This window comes from Bos indicus, chromosome 24, assembly GCF_029378745.1.
Source record: "Bos indicus isolate NIAB-ARS_2022 breed Sahiwal x Tharparkar chromosome 24, NIAB-ARS_B.indTharparkar_mat_pri_1.0, whole genome shotgun sequence".
Taxonomy (NCBI): domain Eukaryota; kingdom Metazoa; phylum Chordata; class Mammalia; order Artiodactyla; family Bovidae; genus Bos; species Bos indicus.
In genome coordinates this window covers 41,207,979-41,232,424 of record NC_091783.1, presented here as the reverse complement: position 1 = coordinate 41,232,424, position 24,446 = coordinate 41,207,979, and the positions used below count along the sequence as shown (strand labels likewise).

At 42.3% G+C, this 24,446-nt stretch overlaps 1 protein-coding gene across 6 annotated transcripts in view; it reads right to left on the bottom strand.

The window, feature by feature from the left end:
- PTPRM (protein tyrosine phosphatase receptor type M) overlaps positions 1 to 24,446 on the bottom strand; it is a 666,464-nt gene that overhangs the window by 110,044 nt on the left and 531,974 nt on the right. For 3 of the 6 annotated variants that reach the window (XM_070778532.1, XM_070778534.1, XM_070778535.1), the window contains 2 exons: positions 24,407 to 24,433; positions 19,475 to 19,662 (listed from right to left, as the gene is read on the bottom strand). In XM_070778532.1, the coding sequence (XP_070634633.1) occupies positions 19,475 to 19,662; positions 24,407 to 24,433 (215 nt within the window). The remainder of the gene's footprint in view (positions 1 to 19,474; positions 19,663 to 24,406; positions 24,434 to 24,446) is intronic. The other 3 variants (XM_070778533.1, XM_070778536.1, XM_070778537.1) reach the window with 1 other exon arrangement.

Below are 24,446 nucleotides of genomic sequence, written 5' to 3'. Positions count from 1 at the left end.
GAGAACAGTGTGGAGATTCCTTAAAAAACTGGAAATAGAACTGCCGTATGACCCAGCAATCCCACTGCTGGGCATACACACTGAGGAAACCAGAATTGAAAGAGACACGTGTACCCCAATGTTCATTGCAGCACTGTCTATAATAGCCAGGACATGGAAGCAACCTAGATGTCCATCAGCAGATGAATGGATAAGAAAGCTATGGTACATATACCCAATGGAGTATTACTCAGCCATTAAAAAGAATACATTTGAATCAGTTCTAATGAGGTGGATGAAACCGGAGCCTATTACACAGAGTGAAGTAAGCCAGAAAGAAAAACACCAATACAGTATACTAACGCATATATATGGAATTTAGAAAGATGGTAACGATAACTCTGTATGCGAGACAGCAAAAGAGACACAGATGTATAGAACAGTCTTTTGGACTCTGTTGGAGAGGGAGTGGGGGGATGATTTGGGAGAATGGCACTGAAACATGTATAATATCATATGTGAAACGAATCGCCAGTCCAGGTTCAATGCAGGATACAGGATGCTTGGGGCTGGTGCACTGGAATGACCCAGAGGGATGGTATGGGGAGGGAGGTGGGAGGGGGGTTCAGGATTGGGAACACGTGTACATCCGTGGCGGATTCATGTTGATGTATGGCAAAACCAATACAATATTGTAAAGTAATTAGACTAATTAAAATAAATAAATTTAAATAAAAAAAGATAAAAAAATAAAGTTCAAAATATTAAAAAAAAAAAGAATTAACTAAGGGCAGGGGAAAATAGGCAAACTCCAAGGGGTTACTGAGCAAAGCACTTTTCTGTCAGTTTTAAATTGCTTATCCAGCTCCATTTTCTTCTCCTTCCTGCTCACCAGTTATAGTACAGGCTGGATTATTTCTAAATGCAGGCAGCCTTGACCTACACATATAACTTATAAAAAGACCAATCCTAGACCAGCTGTTACCAGCATACCTGCTGATCCCCTCAACCTCTGACAACTGATTAGATATTTTCAGGACAATCTCGCTTAAAAACTAGAGCTTTTACAACCTAAATGTTCATCAACAGATGAATGGATAAAGAAGATATGGTCTGTACATATATACAATGGAATACTGCTCAGCCATAAAAGAAAGAAAGAAATTAAGCCATTTGCAGCAACATGGGTGGACCTAGAGATTGGCCTACTCAGCCAAGGCAGAAAGAGAGAGACAAATGCCATAGGCAGTCACTTCTATGTGAGATCCAAAATATGGCATAAAGGAACTTATCTACAAAACAGAGTCAGATATAAAGAACATGTGGTTGCCAAGGGGGAGAGGAGATGGGACAGGAGGAGAGTGGGAGGTTGGGGTTAGCAGACACAAACTATTATATACAAGATGGATAAACAACAAGGTCTTACTGTATAGCACAGGAAACTCTATTCAATATCCTATGATAAACCATAATGGAAAAGAATATTAAAAAAATGGCATTGCAACATGTATAATATCATATATGAAATGAGTCACCAGTCCAGGTTCGATGCATGATAGTGGATGCTTGGGGCTGGTGCACTGGGACGACCCAGAGGGATGGTATGGGGAGGGAGGAGGGAGGAGGGTTCAGGATGGGGAACACGTGTATACCTGTGGCGGATTCATTTTGATATACGGCAAAACCAATACAATATTGTAAAGTTAAAAAATAAAATAAAAAATTAAAAAATTTAAAAAACCAACAAAATAAATATATATGTGTGTATATATATCTGAGTCAGTTTGCTGTACAGCAGAAATTAATACAACATTATAAATCAACTATACTTCAATAAAGTCAATTAAAAAAAGAAGAAAACACCAAAAATATTTAGAGCTTTTAGACACAGCGTGAAGACCCAGAAGTGGAAGGAAGAGAGGAAGAAACGAATCTGCGGTGAGAGACAAGTGGGCTTGGCTGAGGTCCAGGCTGAGGGCAGAGATGAGAGAGAGGAAGACAGATGAGTCCAAGAAAGCAGGAAAGAAGAGGTGACAGGGCCTAGGGAGTGGAACATATAATCCCATTTTTCAGGATCACCACAATTCAGAGGAACATCAGAGCTAATGTGAACGATGAAGACTAGGGAGATCCATGTACTAAAGGGAAATTCGATAGGGAAGCTCAGCCCATCGACACGTCCGTCCTGTGCGCAAAGGCACTGAGCAGAAATAGGGGTCTGCAGTCAGAGAGGAGAGACGCAAGTGCTACAGCAGAAAGCATCTCGGGTAACAGGAAGATGGTGACTGAGCATGATGACCACCATCAGTAATCGACAGCAAAGGGGGATGGGGCCCCGTGGTACAGGAAGCATGGCCATCATGGTCATGAGCCTGCAACCCTGCAGCTGCTGAAACTACATGATGACCAGGTTGAAAATATGGTTTCAGGATCAAGAAAGATATATGGTCATGCTGCTGCTGCTAAGTCGCTTCAGTCGTGTCCAACTCTATGTGATCCCATAGACGGCAGCCCACCAGGCTCCCCCGTCCCTGGGATTCTCCAGGCAAGAACCCTGGAGTGGGTTGCCATTTCCTTCTCCAATGCATGAAAGTGAAAAGTGAAAGTGAAGTCGCTCAGTCGTGTCCAACTCTTAGTGACCCCATGGACTGCAGCCTACCAGGCTCCTCTGCCCATGGAATTTTCCAGGCAAGAGTACTGGAGTGGGTGGCCATGTGGTCATGGGTAGATGTCTAATTACTCCTGGAGAAGAAAACAAAAAGATGGTCTGCAGGATACACACCAATATCTATTCATCTTTTTAATCCTAGGGTCTACTTTTGAGGGTCCTTGGCAGACATCTGCTGAATTCATGAATGAGCAAATTAAAGAAATGCTACTTTGTAGGTGCTACAAATCCCAGGAAATCTTTGTTTTCAAGGGTTCTCCTTATCATGAGATATTTAGAGGGGAAAAAAGATATCTGAGAGGAGGTTAAACAATTCTTGATTTTAAAACATACAAGCTAACATTTCTATAGTGACTAGTAAAAGAAAAAAGTGTGTAATTTCCAAATTAGTAGGTGGGAAAATATGAGACAAAAATTCAACTAATTAAAAGTAGGCAGTAAAAAGTGGGGAAGAAGCATAAAAAGATGGAACAAGTAACAAGACAGAAATGAATTCAAATAAATAACTGCAACAAATTCAAAATATATCAAGTGGCAAATTAGTAGGTTTTAAAGGTAAAAGCTGTAAGACTTTTAAAAGTAAAAATTGAAATAATAAAATCCAGCTACATGCTATTTTTGCAAAGGGTTAGAAAGAGTCAGATACAACTTAGTGACTGAAAAATGACAATACGCTATTTATAACAGACACAATTAAAATATAAAGATTGAAAATATATATCTAGGAAAATACTAATTAGAAAGTAACTGGCATAGTTATATTGAAATTAGACAAAATAAATGAACAATAATGATATTACTGCCTAATGAGGAAATGGTCAATTCACGTGGGGGAGATAATTCTAAACTTATATTTACCTAATAACTTAGATTCAAAATATATGACTTCTTCTTACCCGCTTTCTATTGACTACGCCAAAGTCTTTGACTGTGTGGATTACAACAAACTGTGGAAAATTCTTCAAGAGATGGGAATACCAGACCACCTTACCTGCCTCCTGAGAAATCTGTATGCAGGTCAAGAAGCAACAACTGTTGCTTCAAGAATCGGACATGGAACAACAGACCGGTTCAAAATTAGGAAAGGAATACGTCAAGACTGTATATTGGCACCCAACTTATTTAACTTCTCTGCAGAGTACATCATGAGAAATGCTGGGCTGGAGGAAGCACAACCTGGAATCAAGACTGCTGGAAGAAATACCAATAACCTCAGATATGCAGATGAGAGCACCCTTATGGCAGAAAGCAAAGAGGAACTAAAGAGTCTCATGATGAAAGTGAAAGGGGAGAGTGAAAAAGCTGGTTTAAAACTCAAAATTCAAAAAACTAAGATCACAGCATCTGGTCCCATCACTTCAAGGCAAATAGATGGGGAAACAATGGAAACAGTGACAGACTTTTTTTTGGGGGGCTCCAAAATCAGTGCAGTTGGTGACTGCAGCCATGAAATTAAAAGACACTTGCTCCTTGGAAGAAAAGCTATCACCAACCTAGACAGCATATTAAAAAGTAGAGACATTACTTTGCTGCAAAGGTCTGTCTAGTCAAAGCTATGGTTTTCCAGTTATCATGTATGGATGTGAGAGTTGGATCATAAAGAAAGTTGAGTGCCAAAGAACTGATGCTTTTGAACTGTGGTGTTGAGAAGACTCTTGAGAGTCCCTTGGACTGCAAGGAGATCAAACCAGTCAATTGTAAAGGAAATCAGTCCTGAGTATTCATTGGAAGGACTGATGCTGAAGCTTAAGCTCCAATTCTTTGGCCACCCGATGTGAAGAGATGACTCACTGGAAAAGATCCTGATGCTGGGAAAGATTGAAGGCAGGAGGAGAAGGGGACAACAGATGATGAGTTGGTTGGATGGCATCACTGATTCAATGGACATGAGTTTGAGCAAGCTCCGGAAGTTGGTGATGGACAGGGAAGCCTGGTGTGCGGTAATCCATGGGGTCGCAAAGAGTCGGACACAACTGAGTGACTGAACTGACCTGAACCTTTTTCAGTAACAGATTAAACAGACAAAAAGCTAGCATGTATACAGAAAATTTGAACAGCAAATTTTTTAAAAAGTTGATCTAAAAAATATACAGAACTTGGCACTCAAGAAGGTTGTTAAGAATACATAAAATATTTTAAAAATTGACTACAAGGAAGTTTAACGTCCACAGATTCCTCTAAATAATGTCCACAAATCCCAATGAATCTTCTCTAACCATCATACATTTAAGTTAGAAATCATTAATAAAAAGACAACCCCAAAATCTCACATGCCCTGAGCACTAAAGCACACACATTCAAGCACTCATATGCTCTACATAATGCATGGGTCAAAGAAGTAATTGTGATAAAAATTTTAAAATACTTAATTAATGATAATGATACTTGACTGTTACATAGGGGGCAAATTAATAGTTTTAACTAAATGCTTCTCATAGAAAAGACTGAAAATTAATGTATTCAGCGTTCTGTTTGAAAATAAGAACAGCATAAACTCAAAAAAAAGTAGAAGGAAATGAGTAAAGATCAGGAATAGCAGAAGTTAAAAAAATGCAATATGAAGCATCAATAAGGCCAGAGGTTATTTCTTTGAAAAAACTAATAAAACCAACAAAATGCTGGCAAGTAAAGTTAAGAAAGAAGAAAGAGAAAAGGCACAAATAAATACTACTAATGATGATAAAGGAAAAAAGGAACACAAGTACAGATAAGTTAACAATAAGAAAATATAAACAAACGTGTACCCCTGAGCAAAAGAATTAGACAAAATCCACAATTCTTATGAAAGATAGTTACTATAAAATTAACTTAAGAAAAACTACAAATCCAGAATAGTATTATAACTATTGAAAAAATAGTAACTGAAAATTTTACCAGGAGGAAACGCCAGACCTGGCCAGTCTTGTATAGGTGACTTCTAAGGATAATCTGAAACTTACATGAACTCTTTGAAGAGAATAGAAAGAATACAGAATGCTACATAATTCATTTAAAAAGCAGATACGTTGCTCATTCTTAACATGGGAAAATAGAAATATAAGAAGGATCATTAAGAGACTAGTCACTCATGGACATAGATGCAAAAATCATTAGTTAACAGTTGTCAGCAATATTTAAAACATACCATGACTAATTAAGGTTATTCTAAGAAAGAGGGGTTGGTTCAATATTAGAATGTTAATTATATTAATTAACCTGCCACGCTAACATACTAAAAAAGAGGAATAAAATAATCATTTCACATAACAATAAATGCTAAAAAAGCATTCTATCAAATTCAATATTTATCCAATGGAATAAACAGTTTTAATAAATCAGAAATGGAAGGGAATACCCTCAAACTAATTGTAACTAGTTGTTAATCATTAAAAGCCTTTTCTCTGAAAATCAGGACCAAGGCAAGAATGCCTGCCAACCTAAGTTTCATTCACAATGTTGTGTTGGAGATTTTAGTCAGCTTTATAAATAAGAAAACAATAAATAAAACATATAAGGATGAAGAATAAAGAAAAGTGTCAATAATGAAAGTTGACCTGGTTTCTCCATGAAAAACTCCAGAGTAATCTACAGAGAAATGATTGAAATCAACATTGATGAGAAATGTTTCTGGACAAAGGAGCAATATACAAAGGGCATAGCATGTGTGTGTGTGCTTGTGTGTGGACATATTATACACACATATACTTACATACCCACATCTCTATATATTTATACACATACTATTATCTACTTGCAAATAAAAAACAAAACTACCAAAACAAAAAAGGACACATAAATAAAAGATGTATGAGATTTTATGAAGAACATTTTGAAACTCTGCTGAAAAATATAAAAGAAGACCCAAATACATCAAGGCATAAACCATCTTGAGAGATGAAGATCCAATATTGCCAAGAAGTCAGTTTCCTCAAGCTTTTATATATTCAGTTCCAAACAACATTACATAGAGCTTTTCAGGAAGCTGACTGTATAAAATGTCTACATTTTTCATGGACAAGGTGACCCTAAAATGATGGAACACAAGGCTTAAGGATGACCAATCCATTCTTGAGAATAACAAGGCAACCACGGAACAGGTTGTACAGGTTAGTAGTAGATATTAACACTCAAGTAAAAAAATGGAGGCACAGTGTATGAACGGTTGACAAAAGAACATTTTCACCCAATTGGTGAACATATAAGACATGTCCACCTTCAAATGGAACAAGAATGAAATATTCTTTTTCCACCTATCAAACTGGCAAAGATGATTTTAAAAAAGAAGACTAAAACTTATTTGAGAGCTGATGTGTTGAGGTTAACATTCTCGTGGAGACTGTTTACGAGTGTGAATTGGTTCAGTGTTTCTGGAAACCAGGTTTTCAATATGCATAAAGAATCATAAGCATTTTATATACTTTGAACTATTAATTCCACCTCTTGAAGTCTATCTGTAAAAAATAGTGGAGGTAAATCCAAAGAATTATCCATAGCAGTGTTCACAGCAAAGACAAGATATGACACTATTTATATAAAGATTCTAGTGCATTAACATATTGGATGGAAAGCTACTGAAAACTGAGAGTAGGTTTATGGGTGGCTTTTATTGTCTTTTTCTCTTTACACTTTTCTTAAAATTTCCAAATTTCTTTCAAAAATTATGTGTTGTTTTTAGAGGAAAACAATGATAAAACTGGGACTCAGAAACCTATAAAAGCGTGTTTTGTGACTCTGCCTCCCTACAAGTGTTTTTCATCATTAAAATAGAGAAAAAATAAAAGAAAGCATTCTCTTTAGGCAGATAAATTATGTTAATTGGATTTATAGTATATTCTCTTCATGTTTCAAGAAGTAAGCTTAAAATACACTTAGTAATCAGCCAAGTGAAATATTTTGGCCATAAAATTGGCAAGGAACACAAATGCATAATTACTTAAAGAGCATAAATACAATATATATAAAAACATATGCTGTACATTTCAATTAACACTGAATGCATTAGAATTATTCAGTATCTCTTGTATAATTTCCCTGAAGTAAACAGATAAAAGGTTTTCCGCGTGCCCCTAAAGGGCAACAATACAAGATAAAGGGAGTGAAGAGGTGTTGAAAAATTTTCTAAGATGCTGAATAATAGGTGAAGGCCATCGTGGACATAAAACTTTGTTCAGAAGATGCAACAGAAGAAGTTAGAAAAGTCAGCAGGTTCTCTGTTTTCAGAGGCAGGACAGGTCAAAAAACCCACAGCCTCTGATTCAATATTATTTTGGTCTGAATAATACATGTAACAATAATGTGGATTTACATTACATAAAGTGTGAAATGAATTAATTCCAAACATCTAATTCATATATTTATTACTCAGGGGACAGTGGGAGTTAGAGATGGAATGGAACTCTGATCATAGACATTCTACAGGCGTGGTGAGAACTTGATACAGAAATGTCTGACATCACTATCGCATCCTCTCCAGCTGGCATTCCCAGGGTTTTGGAGATGGGGTGGGGGCTGGCAGTGGGAGTAGGAGATGGGGAGAGGAGGAAAAGCAAGGAAGGGCACACCAGGATAGAAATGCCCTCATTTAGAAATGCTGAATAAACTCAAAACTGGAAAGAGGGGCCAGAGAAGTGCCCGTGGGTCCCAGGTGATGGTCCTCTACACACCAGTGCCAGCTGGTCAGGGCGGCCCTTAGAGGCCATCCCATCCATGGCGATGGAGATACATCAACCAAACACATCCCGTTCATGGAGGTACATCTACCAAGCTGGGAGGCCAGCATCACCAAGGCAACAGCTCGCCTAATGCTACAGAGACTCTAGTGACCACGTGGTCTACAGAGACTCTAGAGAACACGTGGTCTTCAGAACCGATCCAGTTGCTTCAGTGAAGATGATTCACTCAAGGGCCCAGGTCAGGGTCTCCCAAGTACTTTTTAGTGACATGCAAGGTTGAAGACGTGGGACCCAGTTTCCTCATTGCCAATCCACTGTCCTTTGAATTTCCCAGAACTACTGTGAAAAAAAGTAATTGTCTTTTCAACTCGTTATTTTTCGCAGCATTTAGTCAAAGATGAGAGGTGTTATCTTGGTTCTGCCTGGCAGTCAGAGATCCAGTTCACAAGGTGGTCATTGCTGTATTGTATAACCTCATTGGAAAAAGAGTACACCATTTCCAGAACCTTATCAGAGGATCTCTGAGAAAATTATGCACAGCTCGCGTCTACACTTCCTCTTCTCCCTCCCTCTCCTGGGCTGGTTGGCGGTCATGCAACAATCCAGGGAGGCAGGGTATGGGGTCCAAGCCTCTCAAGAGTGGCAGCTCGATGTGAACTTACACCTGGTCCTGGTGGGTCTCTGATGAGCCAGGTGGCTGATATTGTGCAGGATAATTTCTGTGCATTTCATTACAAGGAAAAGCTAGAGCAGGAGAGGAGAGATGTCAGAGTGACCGTGCTCTCAGAGTGGAGACACTGAGAGAGGTTAACAGGCAGCATCTGCTGATGCGGAGATTCTGAAACGAACCAGAGCTGGCGCTGTCAGCAGGGCCCCCGGGGCTGGTTGGATCCTCTGCCAAAGGACAGAGCACTTCAAAGCACAAAGAACTGCTCAGAGGAGGACAACGCTCCTGCCATGAAATCACAAATCTAATCAATAAAACACAAGGTTGCCTTCTGTAGGGCTGAATTTTGCAGGAGGAAGCTGGCGGTGCAGGGGAAACAGCAGGGAGCCAACAGAGTCTGGGGGAAATCCCCCTACTCCAGAGCGGGACGATCTTGGGCAAGAGACTGAATTCTGAGTCACTCCCTCATCTCTAAAATGGGTGTGATAATGACAACAGCATTGTGATTAGAAAGATACACCTTTCTCCCTGTTTACCTGTGTGTGTGTCTTTGTAGAGCGAGTTTACGTAAGGTGTTAGACCAAGGTAGGCGCCATCAACATCTTCATTGACATTCTAGGAACCACGGGAAATTTCATGAAAAGTCCACCCCTGGAAGCCTTCATAAGCCCACGGTAACACAAATTACCTTTCTGAACTCTGAATCTGTGATATATACAGTCTATGATAATACACAGTTTCTCTCCTGCAATAGTAATGTTTTGAAATGTACTGAAGTCACTAGATAATTCTACATTGTTTCTATTAAGGACCAAAAAAGCACGAAAGCATATATAGAATAAAATACTCTCACTTTTAAAATATGTGGTTGGCATACAGTGAGTAAAACCATCAGATGGAACCATGCCATTCACCTTCCCATTTTAAAGCCATCGGTATTGATAAGGTTCAAGTTATCCAGCAGAGTTTTTTTCTGGTTGAATGTTGCTAAACCTGCTGGATTCTACGTGATGATGTGTACCATTCTGAGCATGTATTTTTAATAGTTCCATCCATCTGTAATTTCATTTTCCCTTCTAGGAGTGTATGTGTTGAAATACACAGAAATCAATTCAACAAATGTAAAGGAACATATTTATCAGTTTAGTTCAGTTGCTCAGCCGTGTCCGACTCTTTGCAACCCCATGGACTACAGCACGCCAGGCTTCTCTGTCCATCACCAACTCCCAGAGCCTACTCAAACTCATGTGCATTGAGTTGGTGATGCCATCCAACCATCTTATCCTCTGTTGTCCCCTTTTCCTCCCGCCTCCAATCTTTCCCAGCATCAGGGTCTTTTCCAATGAGTCATTTCTTTGAATCAGGTAGCCAAAGTATTGGAGTTTCAGCTTCAGCATCAGTCCTTCCAATGAATATTCAGGACTGATTTCCTTTAGGATGGACTGGTCAGATCTCCTTGCAGTCCAAGGGACTCTCAAGAGTCTTCTCCAACACCACAGTTCAAAAGCATCAATTCTTTGGCACTCAGCTTTCTTTATAGTGCAACTCTCACATCCATACATGACTACTGGAAAAACCATAGCATTGACCAGACGTACCTTTGTTAGTAAAGTAATGTCTCTGCTTTTTAATATGCTGTCTAGGTTGGTCACAGCTTTTCTTCCAAGGAGCAAGCATCTTTTAATTTCATGGCTGCAGTCACCATCTGCAGTGATTTTGGAGCCCCGCAAAATAGCCTCTCACTGTTTCCATCAGTGTTTCTTAAGTATCTATTGGATAATCAATTAATATACAGCTTACCCTATTTTGTTAATACCCTGCCCACTGTATTATTACTGCCCACTATGTTATTCATATGCCAAGCTATGAGACCCTGGACAGACTGGTGTCTCTGACTGGGAGGTTGGGGAAAATGTCAGGAGGAGGTACCATCTGCACTGGGTCTGAAGGGGTTTGGCAGGTAGAGAGGGAGCCGGGAGTCCCTCCAGGCAGAAACCAAGATGTGAAGTGTGGCTCAGAGACAGCGAGGTGCTGAGGGGATGAGAGGGGCAGGGATTCAGAGGAGCTGACCCTGAGGTGCACAGCAGGTAGCCCCTGCAGGCAGTTACAGAGAAGCCCGGAGCATGCGCTGGGGCCACGACCTGCGAACCGGGCACCTCTGCTAAGGAGGTGCCCATTTCTGTACAGAATCCAGAGCAGGTGGTTTAGTCTCACATGGGATAACATCTGTGTTTCCCAAAGAAAACTTGTTGCAGAGTGGAGGGTGGATATGAACAGGGAGATTAAATGTCAAGAGATGAGTTGTTGTTCAGTCCCTCAGTTGTGTCTGACTCTTTGAGACCCCAGGGGCTGCAGCACGCCAGACTTCCCTGTCATTCACTGTCTCCTGGAGTTGCTCAAACTCATGTCCATTGAGTTGATGATGCTATCCAACCATCTCATCCTCTGTCGCTCCCTTCTCCTGTCGCCTTCAATCTTTCCCAACATCAGGTTTTTTTCCAATGAGTCAGTTCTTCCCATCAGGTGGCCAAAGTACTGGAGCTTCAGCTTCAGCATCAGTCCTTCCAATGAATATTCAGGACTGATTTCCTTTAGGATTGACTGGCTTCATCTCCTTGCTGGCCAAGAGACTCTCGTTAGGGAACTATTGCAAGAAGTGGGGGGCAGCCAGTGGGCTCACAGAGGATGGGCTACTGTTGGACACGGTGGGAGGAGAAGCAGGCAGGACCTGGGAGGTGGGAGTGGAGGTGGGTGAGGGGCACTACAGTTCTGCTGAAGCAACTGGGCCAGGTCAGTGGGCGGTGACAGCATCCAGCTGATGCCTGGTACCCTTGAGGTGTTGGGACACCAGCTCCTGATGTCCCTGCTGGGCCAGGTCCTGAGATCTAACAGCATCTGACACTAAAAGCATGTTAACCAGTGGGGAGAGTGCTCTCCCCCTCCCAGGGGAGATGAAAACAATTCTAATCACCGGTTTCAACGTGGAAACCAGACAGCTGATGGGAACTACTTCAAACCAACTGGAAACTGTCTCCCACCATGAATTGAAATCAGCAAGAGGATGGAGGGTCAGAAGAAATAATAATGCTTGCAATGCAGCAGACCCAGGTTTGATTCCCGGTTTGGAAGATCCCCTGGAGAAGGAAATGGCAACCCACTCAAGCATTCTTGCCTGGAGAATCCCATGGACAGAGGAGCCTGGTGGGCTACACTCCATGGGGTCTCAGAGTCAGATATGACTGAACAACTAACACAACAACAAACTACATTTTCTGATTCCACGCTATTATCAGGGGCGTGGGCAAGAGGAAGCAGATTAAAAAAATTAACCTAACACATCAGAGGTCCTGAAAGCAAATACGACACAATGGAGCCCGTGACAAACAACAACACTTTTATATTTGTAGTTTAGGGGAAAACAATCTACCAAGTATTCAAAGAAAAACCAACTGCTGCTCTTATTTAAATTATGCTGAAATTTTCACCTACTAAGAAAGTATTCTCAAACTCATACATTCGACTTGCCCCAAACAGCTTGAAGCAACCTCGAAATCTGAGATGCAAGTTTTTATCTTCTTATGGACCTGGCTCAGCAGCCCCATAATAATTAAAGGAAAAAAACACGTCAGAACTCACTTGGCTGCGGCAGCCATTGGAGGCGCAGCTGTTGTGATTCTTAATGTATCTGCAGCGCTCGCCAAGGCTCCCCGTCTCCCCATCCTTGGCTTTCAATGGTTTTGTTTTGTTTATTTTGTACCCTGTGGGACAGAAAAGAACCTGCACTGATTGTGGCAATTGATGGGCTCAGCTGGTGCCTTAGAATATGAAACGGGAACTGAAAATCGCATCTGAAGAGTGTGTGGGCTGGAGGTGAGCGCGGGGGCGCCTCCACCCTGGACAGCGCACAAGCATGGACTAGCTGCGTTGGCAACAGTCCCACCAGGTAAGAACACAAAAGGCACCTCTCATTCCCCCTGCCCGCCTCTGCTTTCAAAACCCAACAAAGGGGGCGCTGGGCACCATTCTTAGAGCTTTTCTAGAGGTACCTGCAACTGTGCCCACTATTCCCCTACGGGGAGGGCCCAGGCCCGGGGTGCTCTCCTCACCAGACCCGCTGCGCCCACCTGAGGATGCAGCCTGTCTCCTGTCTCACGGCCTCTCCACAGGAATTAGAACTGGAATGGCAACCCACTGCAGTATTCTCGCCTGGAGAATCCCATGGACAGAGGAGCCTGGGGGGCTACAGTCCATGGGGTTGCAAAGAGTTGGACACGACTGAACGAGTGACACTCTCCCAGGCGAGGAGGTGGGTTTTCAGGGAGTGGTGTTCCCTTTTTAGTTTTCACTGGCTTCCTTGACGTGAGAATCAAGTAAATTAAAAAAAAGGCAAGAAAAGATACCCAGATTTGAGAGGGCGAGTGAGGCTTTTTAATGACAATTCCTTCTTAGCTTGTGACTCTTTGCCAAATACGTTGCCTGTGTGCTCAGTCATGTCTGACTTTCTGCAACCCCATGGACTGTAGCCCACTAGCCTCCTCTGTCCATGGATTTTCCAGGCAAGAATACTGGACTGGGTTGCCATTTCTTTCTCCAGGGGATCTTCCCAACCCAGGGATCAAACCTGCATCTCCTGCACTGGCAGGTAGATCCTTTGCCACTAGGCTACCTGGGAAGCTCCAAAAAGATGCTGGGCTTCCCCAGCGACTCAGTGGTGAAGAGTCCACCTGTCAGTGCAGGAGACATGGGTTTGAACCCAGATCCGGGAAGGTCCCACATGCCACGGAGCAACTAAACCCATGTGCCACAACTACTGGGTCTGTGTCAAATACAGAAAAAGGCATCAAATATAACATTGTGCTTACACCGAAAAAAAATCAGCTGTTTTACTCAGAAAGCAGGGAAGGATGAGAGGGGAGAATTTACAATCCATACATTTTTAAAAGATTTACAAGGAGCTGTAAGGTGTTAAGACACATTAAAAAAAAAAAAATGCAGGTTCCTCGGGAAAACGCATAGGTTGTACTTGAGCCTGAAGGTTTTGGCATAATGTCTCCAATTCCCCAGTGTAAACTGAGCAAAAAACCAGTCTCCATGTTCAGTTACAAAATTAATCATCTGTGTTTGTGCCCTAGAGAAACACACAGGAGAAAAGTCGGTGGGGTGAGGATAATACTTTGCTAAATAAATTTAGACATATGTACACACACACATTTTTTTCTGAGGATTAGCTTCCATGAATTACTTAGGTAATTCAGAAGGCTTCCCAGGTAGCCCTAGTGGTAAAGAACCCACCTGCCAATGCAGGAGACGTAAGAGACGTGGGTTTGATCCCTGGGTCGGGAAGATCCCCTGGAGGAGAGCATGGCAACCCACTCCAGAATTCTTGCTTGGAGAATCCCCTGGACAGAGGAGCCTGGCAGGCTACAGTCCATGGGGTCGCAGATAGTTGGACATGACTGAAGCGATTGAGCACACACACATACATTTCAGATCCAGTAATTGGAAAATAAATGTTTGTGCACCAGAGCAATATTAGTTGTCAGCTGATAAAACAATATCATCTGTGCTTTCCAGGAGGCCCTAGGTGGGAGTAGTTTTAAATTGTTGTCCTTCCTTTATCTTAATTTTACGATGATAGCAACATACATTCTTTCAGAATTACACGACTGTTTTTCCCACTTCAGGTTAATGTTTTTCTGCTTGGATCGTGGAAAACACCTGGATTCAGTTCAAAAATTGAGGGCCAAAGAAGGCCTTTGGGGGACAACAGAGGGACAGGAACTCCCTCTCTGACTCTGCAGGGTCACCCCTGAGGCTGGGCCCCGCTCCATACCAGTAGGGTAGGGAGGAGCAGCCCCCATGTCTGGGGTAGTGCTTCCCAGCCAGGGGCAGAGCTGGAGAACCTTCATTCCAGGTGATGAAGGCCTGGGAGTCTGCAGAGGCGGCTAGCGCAGGGTTCCAATGCTCCCCAAGTGCAGTCCCCTCCTTTCTCCACTGCTGGGAGACCCATGGCTCCTCCCCAAGGGCTTAGCACCAACTGATCTGTGCTCTGGGGGAAGAATAACCAGCTCGTTTTTGGCAGCAATGTAAACAAACTTGCCCTCTCCGCTGAGTCTGTCTCCTGAGACCCTCCGTCCCATCTCCGCTGACAATGTGCCGTTTTCTGTTCAATTCTGCCTGTTTACTTTTTTATTGTGATTCATGTCTGAGTTTCTTTGGAATCAAATTATTGCATTTCCCTGGTGAGAGATGCCATATGACGATCTTGTTAGAACAAAATCAAATAAAAAAAATCTGCACCCGCTGCTGCTCTCTCTCGTCCCCACCACGTCTTCCCTACGGTTTGGACACACTTCTGTGTCGGCTCCTCGAGTGGTAATGAACCCTTCCAGGGTTGAGGCCAGTTTTCAGACAGTTCTTTCTTGGAAAAGATAAAGATGAATTGGTTCAGACAGTGTCAACGGAGAGAAACTCACTGTTTCACAATTATTTTACAGTTTATGAGGCTGGTGTTTTTTGACATCTGAATTGAAGGAAACCCACTGGCTGGGTGATGGTACTGAGTCATGGGGGCAACCTGAGGCTTTCTTGACATTCCTCCCCTAGAAATGTTTCGGCACTGGAGTAACTCATGGCTAGGACAAATGTGGAAGCCAAGCTCTCACACTGCAGTCTTCCCTGGTGGCTCAGATGGTAAAGAATCTGCCTGCAGTGCAGGAGATACAGGTTCACTCCCTAGATTGGGATGAGGCCCTGGAAGAAGGCGTGGCAGCCCACTACAGTATTCTTGCCTGGAGAATCCCATGGACAGAGGAGCCTGGTGGGTTACTGTCCATGGAGTTGCAAAGAGTCAGACACGACTGAGTGACTTTCACATCACTTTGCTTTCTGAATGGGGAGAGAGGGATGCAGTTGCTGTTACACTTTTACAGTAAATACATTTCCCATCTCCCCTTCACTTTTGGGGTGTGGATTATCTTTCAAGCTGTGCCTGTGGGCCTTGTACGACAGCATTTAAAAATTAAGCTGTTTGTATGAACAGAACTCCATCCAAGTACAGATGAGAATGAGATGCACGCGTTACCTGAACCTCTTTCTCTTCCCATGGCAGCCAGAATAATGTCCAAGCTTCTGGGAGGGACTCACAGAGCCCTGACTGCTCAGGTTCTCTGGCTTCCATGTCTACCTGGAATCGTGCTCTTTCGCTTCTCCAGACCCACTCCAAATCATCCTTCAAGGAACAAGCCATCCTTGCCCAGATTTGGGGATGGAGGTGAGACACAGAGCAGGCACCTCCTTCTCCCTGAGGCCACTCTGCAGGTCTGCCCCGGTGCACATTACTCATCACGTCCCGGTGACTCTGTCCCACCACAGTCCTCCCCCGACATCCACTCCCTGCCCCCAGGAGCGAGCACTTAGTAACCTGAAGATTCCTGAGCACCGGGAACCTTCCTAACAGAACTTCCCACCTCGTCTTTCTTCCAAGAGCCCGTTCCCATGTACTCCTGCTTACCTCTCTGGTACATATTCTCTTTGCGTTTTTTTCCTTTCTTTTTAAAAAAGAAAGCTGATAATGGTTTTGTCACTGAAAAGTTTTTACTTTCTCCCTCAGCTTTAGTGAGATATAATTGACATGTAACATTGTATAGCTTGAGGGTATATAATGTGACGATAGCATACCTGTATATATTCATTTTAAACAGGCCTCTCTGGATATGGAGAAAAGGGAACTCTTCTCCCCTGTGGGTGGGAATGTAAGTGGTGCAGCCACTATGGAAAATAGTATAAAGGTTCCTCAAGAAACTAAAAACAGAGTTGCCATATGATTCATCAATCCCATTCCTGGGCACATATCCAGACAAAACTATAATTCAAAAAGAAACACGCACCCCAGTGTTCACAGCAGCACCATTTATAACAGCTAAGGCACAGAAGCAGCCTAAATGTCCATTACCAGATGAATGGATAAAGCAGATGTAATCCACATATATATAGTGGAATATTACTAAGCCATAAAAAAGATGAAATAATGCCATTTGCAGCAACATGGATGAACCTACAGATGATCATACTCCGCAAAGTAAGTCAGAGAAAGACAAATATATGATATCACTTACATGTGGATCTAAAATATGACACAAATGAACACATATACAAAACAGATGTACAGAACAGACTTGTGGCTGCCAAGGGGAAGGGGGCTGGGGGAGGGTTGCATTGGGAGTTTGGGATTAATAGATGCAAATTGTTATATACAGGATGGATAAACAATGAGATCCTACTATATAGGATCCTACTATACAGGAAACTATACTCAATATTCTGTAATAAACCATAATGGAAAAGAATATATATATGTGTATATGCATAATGGAATCAATTTGCTGTACAGCAGAAATTAACACAACATTGTAAATCAACTATACTTCAATAAAATAAATGAAAAAAAAAAAACAAACGAACAGTCCCCTCTGATTCACTGAATAGCTAGCATGGGAAAAAGAGGTTTTTGAAATGTAATTACTAAAACATTTTATTTCAGAGTATGACGACTCTTATTGAATCATTAAACTATAACATGCTTAAAAATTATACACTGTTTCAGTTTGCACTTATAAATCATATTTATTCAGGATAAGGATATCTGAAAATGAAATAATTTTCTTCATATTTTCAAATATGCATCATCTATGGTGTGCTATTGGAAGTCCTAAGGTAGGTATTTTAAAATAGTCTGTGAAAAATTGGACTCAGGTTATTTCATAAATTGTTATTTGAGCCTATAACTAATCTCTTTGACATTAACGTCGTTAATAAACTTTAGAGCAATATCTGCATTCGGAAGACTGGAGAGAACTAAAGACGTCATCTCTATTCATTAGGCTTATATTTTCTCAATAACCTAATTTTGTCTTTCATAAAATATTAATGCTTTTGGAAGTCTTGCTCTTAATCCTATTAATTCCTAAGCCAGCCTTTTAAAGTGCAGGAGGAAATATGCAAAGGCAGTCAATTTCACTGAATTATAAATTAAATCACAAAAGGTAAACCTCAGAATTTCAGCATGGCTAAAATGCAGAACTTCATCTGGACATATTTTATCGACTTTCATCTGGACATATTTTAAACTAAGCTATGAGGGCCTGGTCCAAGTTTCTGTCCTTGGTTTTGCAGACTTTTGATTTGAGGTCACTGGCGACATGTGAGACACATGCGTTAACAGAAGAAAGTGTGTCTGTGCATTTGCTTGAGGTGGACAAAGATCTGCTCTTCTTTTTAAAAATTTTTTGGCTGTGCTGGGTGTCATGTGGGATCTTAGTTCCCCAACCGAGGATAAAACCCATGCTCCCTGCATTGGAAAGGCATAGTCTTAATCACTGGACCACGAGGAAAGTCAAAGACCCAGTCTTAAAAGAAGCAGAGCAGTGGTGGGGCTCTGACTGCTGCAATGAGTCCTTGACAGTTAAACCGAACAGTACAGCATCTGCACTGCTAAAATTGCGGTATGAGGGACGCCCAAGAGGAGAAAGAAGCAGAGTTTGAACCTTGAAGTACAGGGAGGTGGTAGACACTGATTTTAAAAATACTCTAATTTCAGACATGATGTTTTCCAACTTGGAGCTAGCCAGGTAGACAAAGTACGGAAACATCTCTGATTTAAAAAGCCACATGGTTGTATAATCCTATTTTTACTATAAGCACACTGCTACTTTATCTTCACCAATGACTGTGAACTCATTTTATTTAATAAGGTAACAGAGAAATCCAAGCCTCCTCCTTCACCCAGTTCACAAACTCACACACAGACACACACATACACACACTGACACTGACGCTGTGCTCTTCTGAACCAGTCTTCATCCAGTCAATTAATTCTCTCCAGTTCGACAAAGACTTTCCAACAGAATTGGCTAAGGACAGAGGCTGTGAAAGGGGTAAAGCCTACTCTGTTCATATGGTGTCAGAGTATAAACCACTGCTCCTGAAAGGCCCTCAAGGGCTGCCCACACTGGGTCCCAGGACAGTGACCTGCTCACTGAGCTGGCGGGGCAGTGACAGCTGTCACTCCATGACCCTAGCTGGCCCCTCTACTTTCATCTTATCTCCAGCACAAGACATCACTGGCTGGCCTACAATGGCTCTGCTCTAGCTGGACAGCTTCTTTCTGAGCTAACACTCAAAATTCCTGGACTTTAACATCAGACTTCATTACAGGAAAAACCTGGAAAGGTATGAGGAAGGGGGATGAGAGCCTGCAGGCTTCTGTTTTCAAGGCGTATTTGTGCGGAATAAGGAAAGAGGTGAAGAAGCAGTCCTCCTTTTTCCATTTAAAGTAGGCCAGCTTCCCAAGTCTAACCGGCAGATGGAAACGGATCCAGGGTTGAAACAGCTGATCCTTCCCCACCCGTCTCATGGGCGCCCTGGCAGGGGGGAGATGGATGCACAGCCCCTGGCGCCTAGCCCAAGGAGGCAGAGGGGAGCCTGGGTGCAGGCGGGGTGTGTGCTCACCTCATACTCCTCCTTGAAGCCATAGCCCTCGGCACACTTCATCTGCGTGATGTGCTGGAGCAGGTCAGCCACCCGGATGGCGGGGTGCAGCTGTCCAGTCTGGTAGGGCACGTCGGCCGGCTCGCGCTTCTTGTACGTGTGCGGCTGCACCAGGCTGCTGGTGTCGCTGGCCATCGTGTGTGTCTCGTCTGGGAAAAGAAGGTCATGGGGAAAGTGAGGGGAACCAGTGGCTATGCCGGGGTTGCTGAGAATCTGATATCCCCTCAACCTACAGCTGCCACAATCCCCGCGATGATTCAGCAAAAAAGAAAAGTTAAATGTCTACAGGTTTAAATGGGGTTGGCGGTACTGGTGGGGATGAGGCAGGAATCTGTTTTTACAAAGCAGTCCAAACGATCTCTAGTTTTCACAAAGCTGATCGGTAAGAATCCTTTAGCCTTCAGGCACTAAAGTTCACCGAAGTTTCGCTCTGAAACTTCGTCAAGGCCTGGTTCCAAACCAGTCTTGTTGTCCTCTGAAGATTCATGAACTAGTTTGTATGAAGATAGAAATCAACGAAGTACAAATGTTCTGTGAGCAAAGAAAAAGTGCACAGAATGGGTTGGCTTATAAAGCTAGCGATGAAAACGTGAACTTGATACATGAGATCCAAGATGAATGGGGTGGGGGGAAGAAAGGAATTGGGTTGGATGAGTCACTTTGCATGCTCCAGGATCACAAAGCTGGAAAGACGGTGAATGGACACAGCACTCATGGGATGTTCTATGAGAGCGAACATGCAGGCCAACGCACAGCGGAACCAGCTGGCTTTGTCTGGATCTACAGATAAGACACACACCCCCATTCCCTCCACACCTTCTCCATGGGGTGGGTGCATGGGGGAACTTACCATTTATAGGCACTTTTAAGAAGATACATATCAGGAGAAAAGAGGAGGAGAAAAAGGAAACAGGGCATAAGCAATAATACTACGTGAATAAGTACAGGTATTTTTTATTTTGTGCTTTAATTTTACAGTTTTCTATTCATAGGTGGTCAGAGGGCAAAGCCTCATTTCTCCCATCACATAAGGATGAAGGTGCTTAATTTAAGCACTCAATAACATTAGGAGGTTAAAACAGTATCATAATTGCTTTTCATCCCCTATGAACCAAGTAATGACTAAATAAGTCTTAGTTGTACTCGACACATTTTCTCACTTAAATTTCTTGAACAAGTCAACCAAATTGTACTATGAAATTAATGTCAGAATTTGGTCAAATAAGCCTTAAGAGGCTATATTTTAATGGAAGGCTCCTAGTAAATTAGATTAATGAATTGCAGAAATTGTAGCTATTAAAAAATGTCTTAGGCAGGACGATGTTACTAGGTTAAGAGTTCCACATTTTACAGGTTAACTCATTACAATGCTGAATCTCTTTAGCCATTTTGATTCAGGGTATGACACATCAAAATATAATGAGAAAGTCACTTAAAATGAGAACATTAAATTGAAACTGGTTTCAGGCATAAAGAGTGAAAACATATAAGAAAAGATGTGTTCAATTAAAAAGAAAATGACCAGATTGTTTATCAATAGAGAATTCAGCTGCGGGTTTTTGTCTGTTTAAACTGAGAAGTTCAGCTCCCAGGGAAATTTAGTTCAAGGGCACTTGGTGAGCTGGGCCTGGGTTTGGGACCTTCTATCTGCATCGCAAAGCCCCCGGGAGGCATGGCATGAAGGGTGGCACACAGGTGTGTAGCTATGCGCTGCTGCTGAAATGGCACCTGATCACTGCAAGGTGGCTACAGACACAAAGACGAAATAAAAAAGGTGGTCAGTTGATTTTATGATCTTTTTCCATTTGGATTTGCTTTGAGATTTAGAAATTTATTTGTTCCCATCTCTTAGAATAGTCGCAAATAAACCAGGACATGTTCACATCAGATTTGTTCATTGGCAACTGCCAAGCTCACAAAGGGGCGCTAGTCTCCCTCCTAAAGCCCTGAATCCCTGGAGCTTTCAGCTGCTCCAGCAGGAAGCTTTGCTCTTTATACTCAAATAAATGGAACATTAATTAGTTTCCCCCCGTGCCTCTCATCCTCTCAGTTTTGTACCTTTTGGGATGAACATAATTAAATGTCCTCCACTGTGGATGGACCTTCTGTTCTAACCTCTCTTAAATGAATCATGTGAGTCTTTCACATAGATCCACTGGCAACCAGGCAGTGCTCAGACCCCAAGGTGAGGCATTCTTGAAGTTTTAGGTCTACAGAGTGGCCACCACTGTCACCTTGTGTGTGTCACCCACACTGCATCAGGACAGTGTGATCTCACTACTACGTGGACATGTCTCAGAGGATCTACACACGACCCAGAACATCTAAAATGAGAATATTATTATCAAGTACATAGATACTGACAGGGAAATAGAAGGTTTCTGGTGTGATATCTGTTCTGAAATCAGGTCACCCACACCAGCAGAAAATCTCGATTCCACTGAAATGAGTGATTCATCAGTTACCTCTGCCTTCTTCAAAAAGAATGATTACAGATAAAATATATCATTTGTCCCTAACTTCCTATAGTTGTTAAAAATAACCCACCTATACGTTTTAAATTAGAAATTATGTGTAAGAGGAAATCAGAAATAAAGTTTCTCACTAACATTTCTGATGGTTTTCAAAGAATTGAGAACTCATTCTACCTACATTCTCTTGTAAACTTTCTAGAATTTTCAATGAGCCAGCTAGAAAAATCTCCAAACGAATGCTGTTTTTGAGGTAGGGAGAGGTCCGACTTATCTACCTACCTACTTATCTATCATCTATCTACGTTTTGCAAGAAAATGATACAAAGGCATACTAAAGCTTTATATATTAGGGCTGAGCACCTTAGCTTGTGTGCATAAAAAGCACTAGAGGATTTAATTGTGCCAAGCTCTGAGTCACAACAAAACATGCCTTCCTGCAAATTATAATACCACTATTCCCCCAAAGTGCCAGAGTAGATGCACAGCTTAATTTCTTTGCATGGTTTCAAGTGATAACCTACATGACACAGATTCACCTTTGCACCCAGTAATGGGGAACGGACAGTGCCCAAGCACTGCTGTTTGACACACTGGCATGTTGGTACCAGTTCAACACGGTAAACAGCTACTTGTTGATCTGGCTGACTTATTTTTCCCAATGTGTATTTTTTTTTTTTTTTCTATTTGAATCATCTGTTCCAGTGACTCTTTCCCTGTAAAGAAGCCTAACCAACTTTAAAAGATGTCATTAGTGTTTGTAATAACAAAGCCCCGACTTTAAAAGATGGCATTTGTTTAATAAGCTTATCTAAATCCTGCTGTGAAATCTGAACATTGTCTTGCCTCTGATAATGTGCATCTCAGCCCTACCCCCTCACAGCTCCCCCAAGGTCAGAACATCTACCAGAGGAATCGAGGAATGAATGCCAGCCACACAAAGAAATTGCAAATCTTTGCTTATCAACAGATTCTGCAAATGTCATCTGCATATAGATTGCATTGTTCGGGTGCCTACGATTAGCCCCTCACTCACGAAAAGGCTAAAAATGCAGCTTTCTTTCCCTTATTGTCGCTAGTCAAAGGTGCTGGCATTAGTGGGGTTTGCTTATTAGCCCTCAAAACAACGCAGATAAAAAAAATTCTGGTTTAGTCTATTCTTCACCTTCTGTCTGAGTTATTTTTTTTCCCTCAGGCAACAAACTGGCTTAATCAAGCCCAGAAAACATCATACGGGGGAAAAAAAAACACCCTCTACATAAAAATCGTAACAACTTAAGAGAAAGAGAAGCACAGGGGGAAAAATTATGTTGCCAAGATATAAACCCTGGATAGGAGAGTTATGAAGAAGGAAATGGCAATCCACTCCAGTAGTCTTGCTGGGAAAATCCCAGGGACAGAGGAGCCTGGAGGGCTGCAGTCCATGGGGTCACAAAGAGTCGGACACAACTGAGTGACTGAGCATGGAGAACTAGGAAGCAGGCCTGGCACAGTGGAGGCTGGAGCCCTGTCTACGATGGATGGTTGTGCACCTGGAAGTCATCCGTATGGTGCTCCTTCTCGGGAAGGTTAGTGATAGGAAGAAAGCAGCCTGGTACACCGGTTATGGTCTCAAAGACAACAGTGGCTCATGCTTGTTTGGGTCCATCACAGCTAGGTAACACCATTTCTCCTCCCCCTCCTTGTATTTGGACAAATGGGATTTTTTTCTTTATCTCCCACTGGGAACACTTCCTACTTTCATTGCATTCTGCCCGAAGGGGCTAACATTTTATTTCATTTCCAGTGACATCCTACACCTCGTAAACCATGTGATTATAAAGTGTCACCTTGTCATTCTGCTGTTGAGACCATCGGCTCCTCTGAAATCCCACTGCGTGACAGACACTTGGAAACGCTGGGGGTGCCCTGGGTGGCTCCGAGGAGGGGCAGGGGGCCTAAACTCTACTGTGATTATTTTTTTTTGCATAATGTTTGGCATAATTAGAAAAATGCTATTTTTGAAACAGCTGTTTTTAGTGCTCAGCAGTAAGTGACAATAATAATGAGCTATTTCCACATTTATGGCTGTCACACTGGACAGACTTCAGGTCTTATAGCTGAGTTTGGACATGCTGTGATTTTTCCTTGGGATCAAAACTGACTGCAAAGTCTGAACCTGGCAAAGGAGAATGCTAGAGCTGGGTTCACTCATTGGAACCTTTCGGAATCATTCCCAGAACACACGCAGCAAACCCTTCTTATCAATGAGGACTGTTTGGAGAAAGTCTTTTTGTTATGCGCCCATCCCCGCCCCTCCAGACCAGCCACCACCCGCTGTCCTGGTTACAACTCCTGCATCAAACTCCCGTCTCCTATAGAGCGGCCACTGACTTTCGAAATTACTCCTGTAATGAACTGTGATAAAGGGAAATGTTCTCACCTAAAATTGCAGTTGGCACAAATGGGTCTGTCATACACCG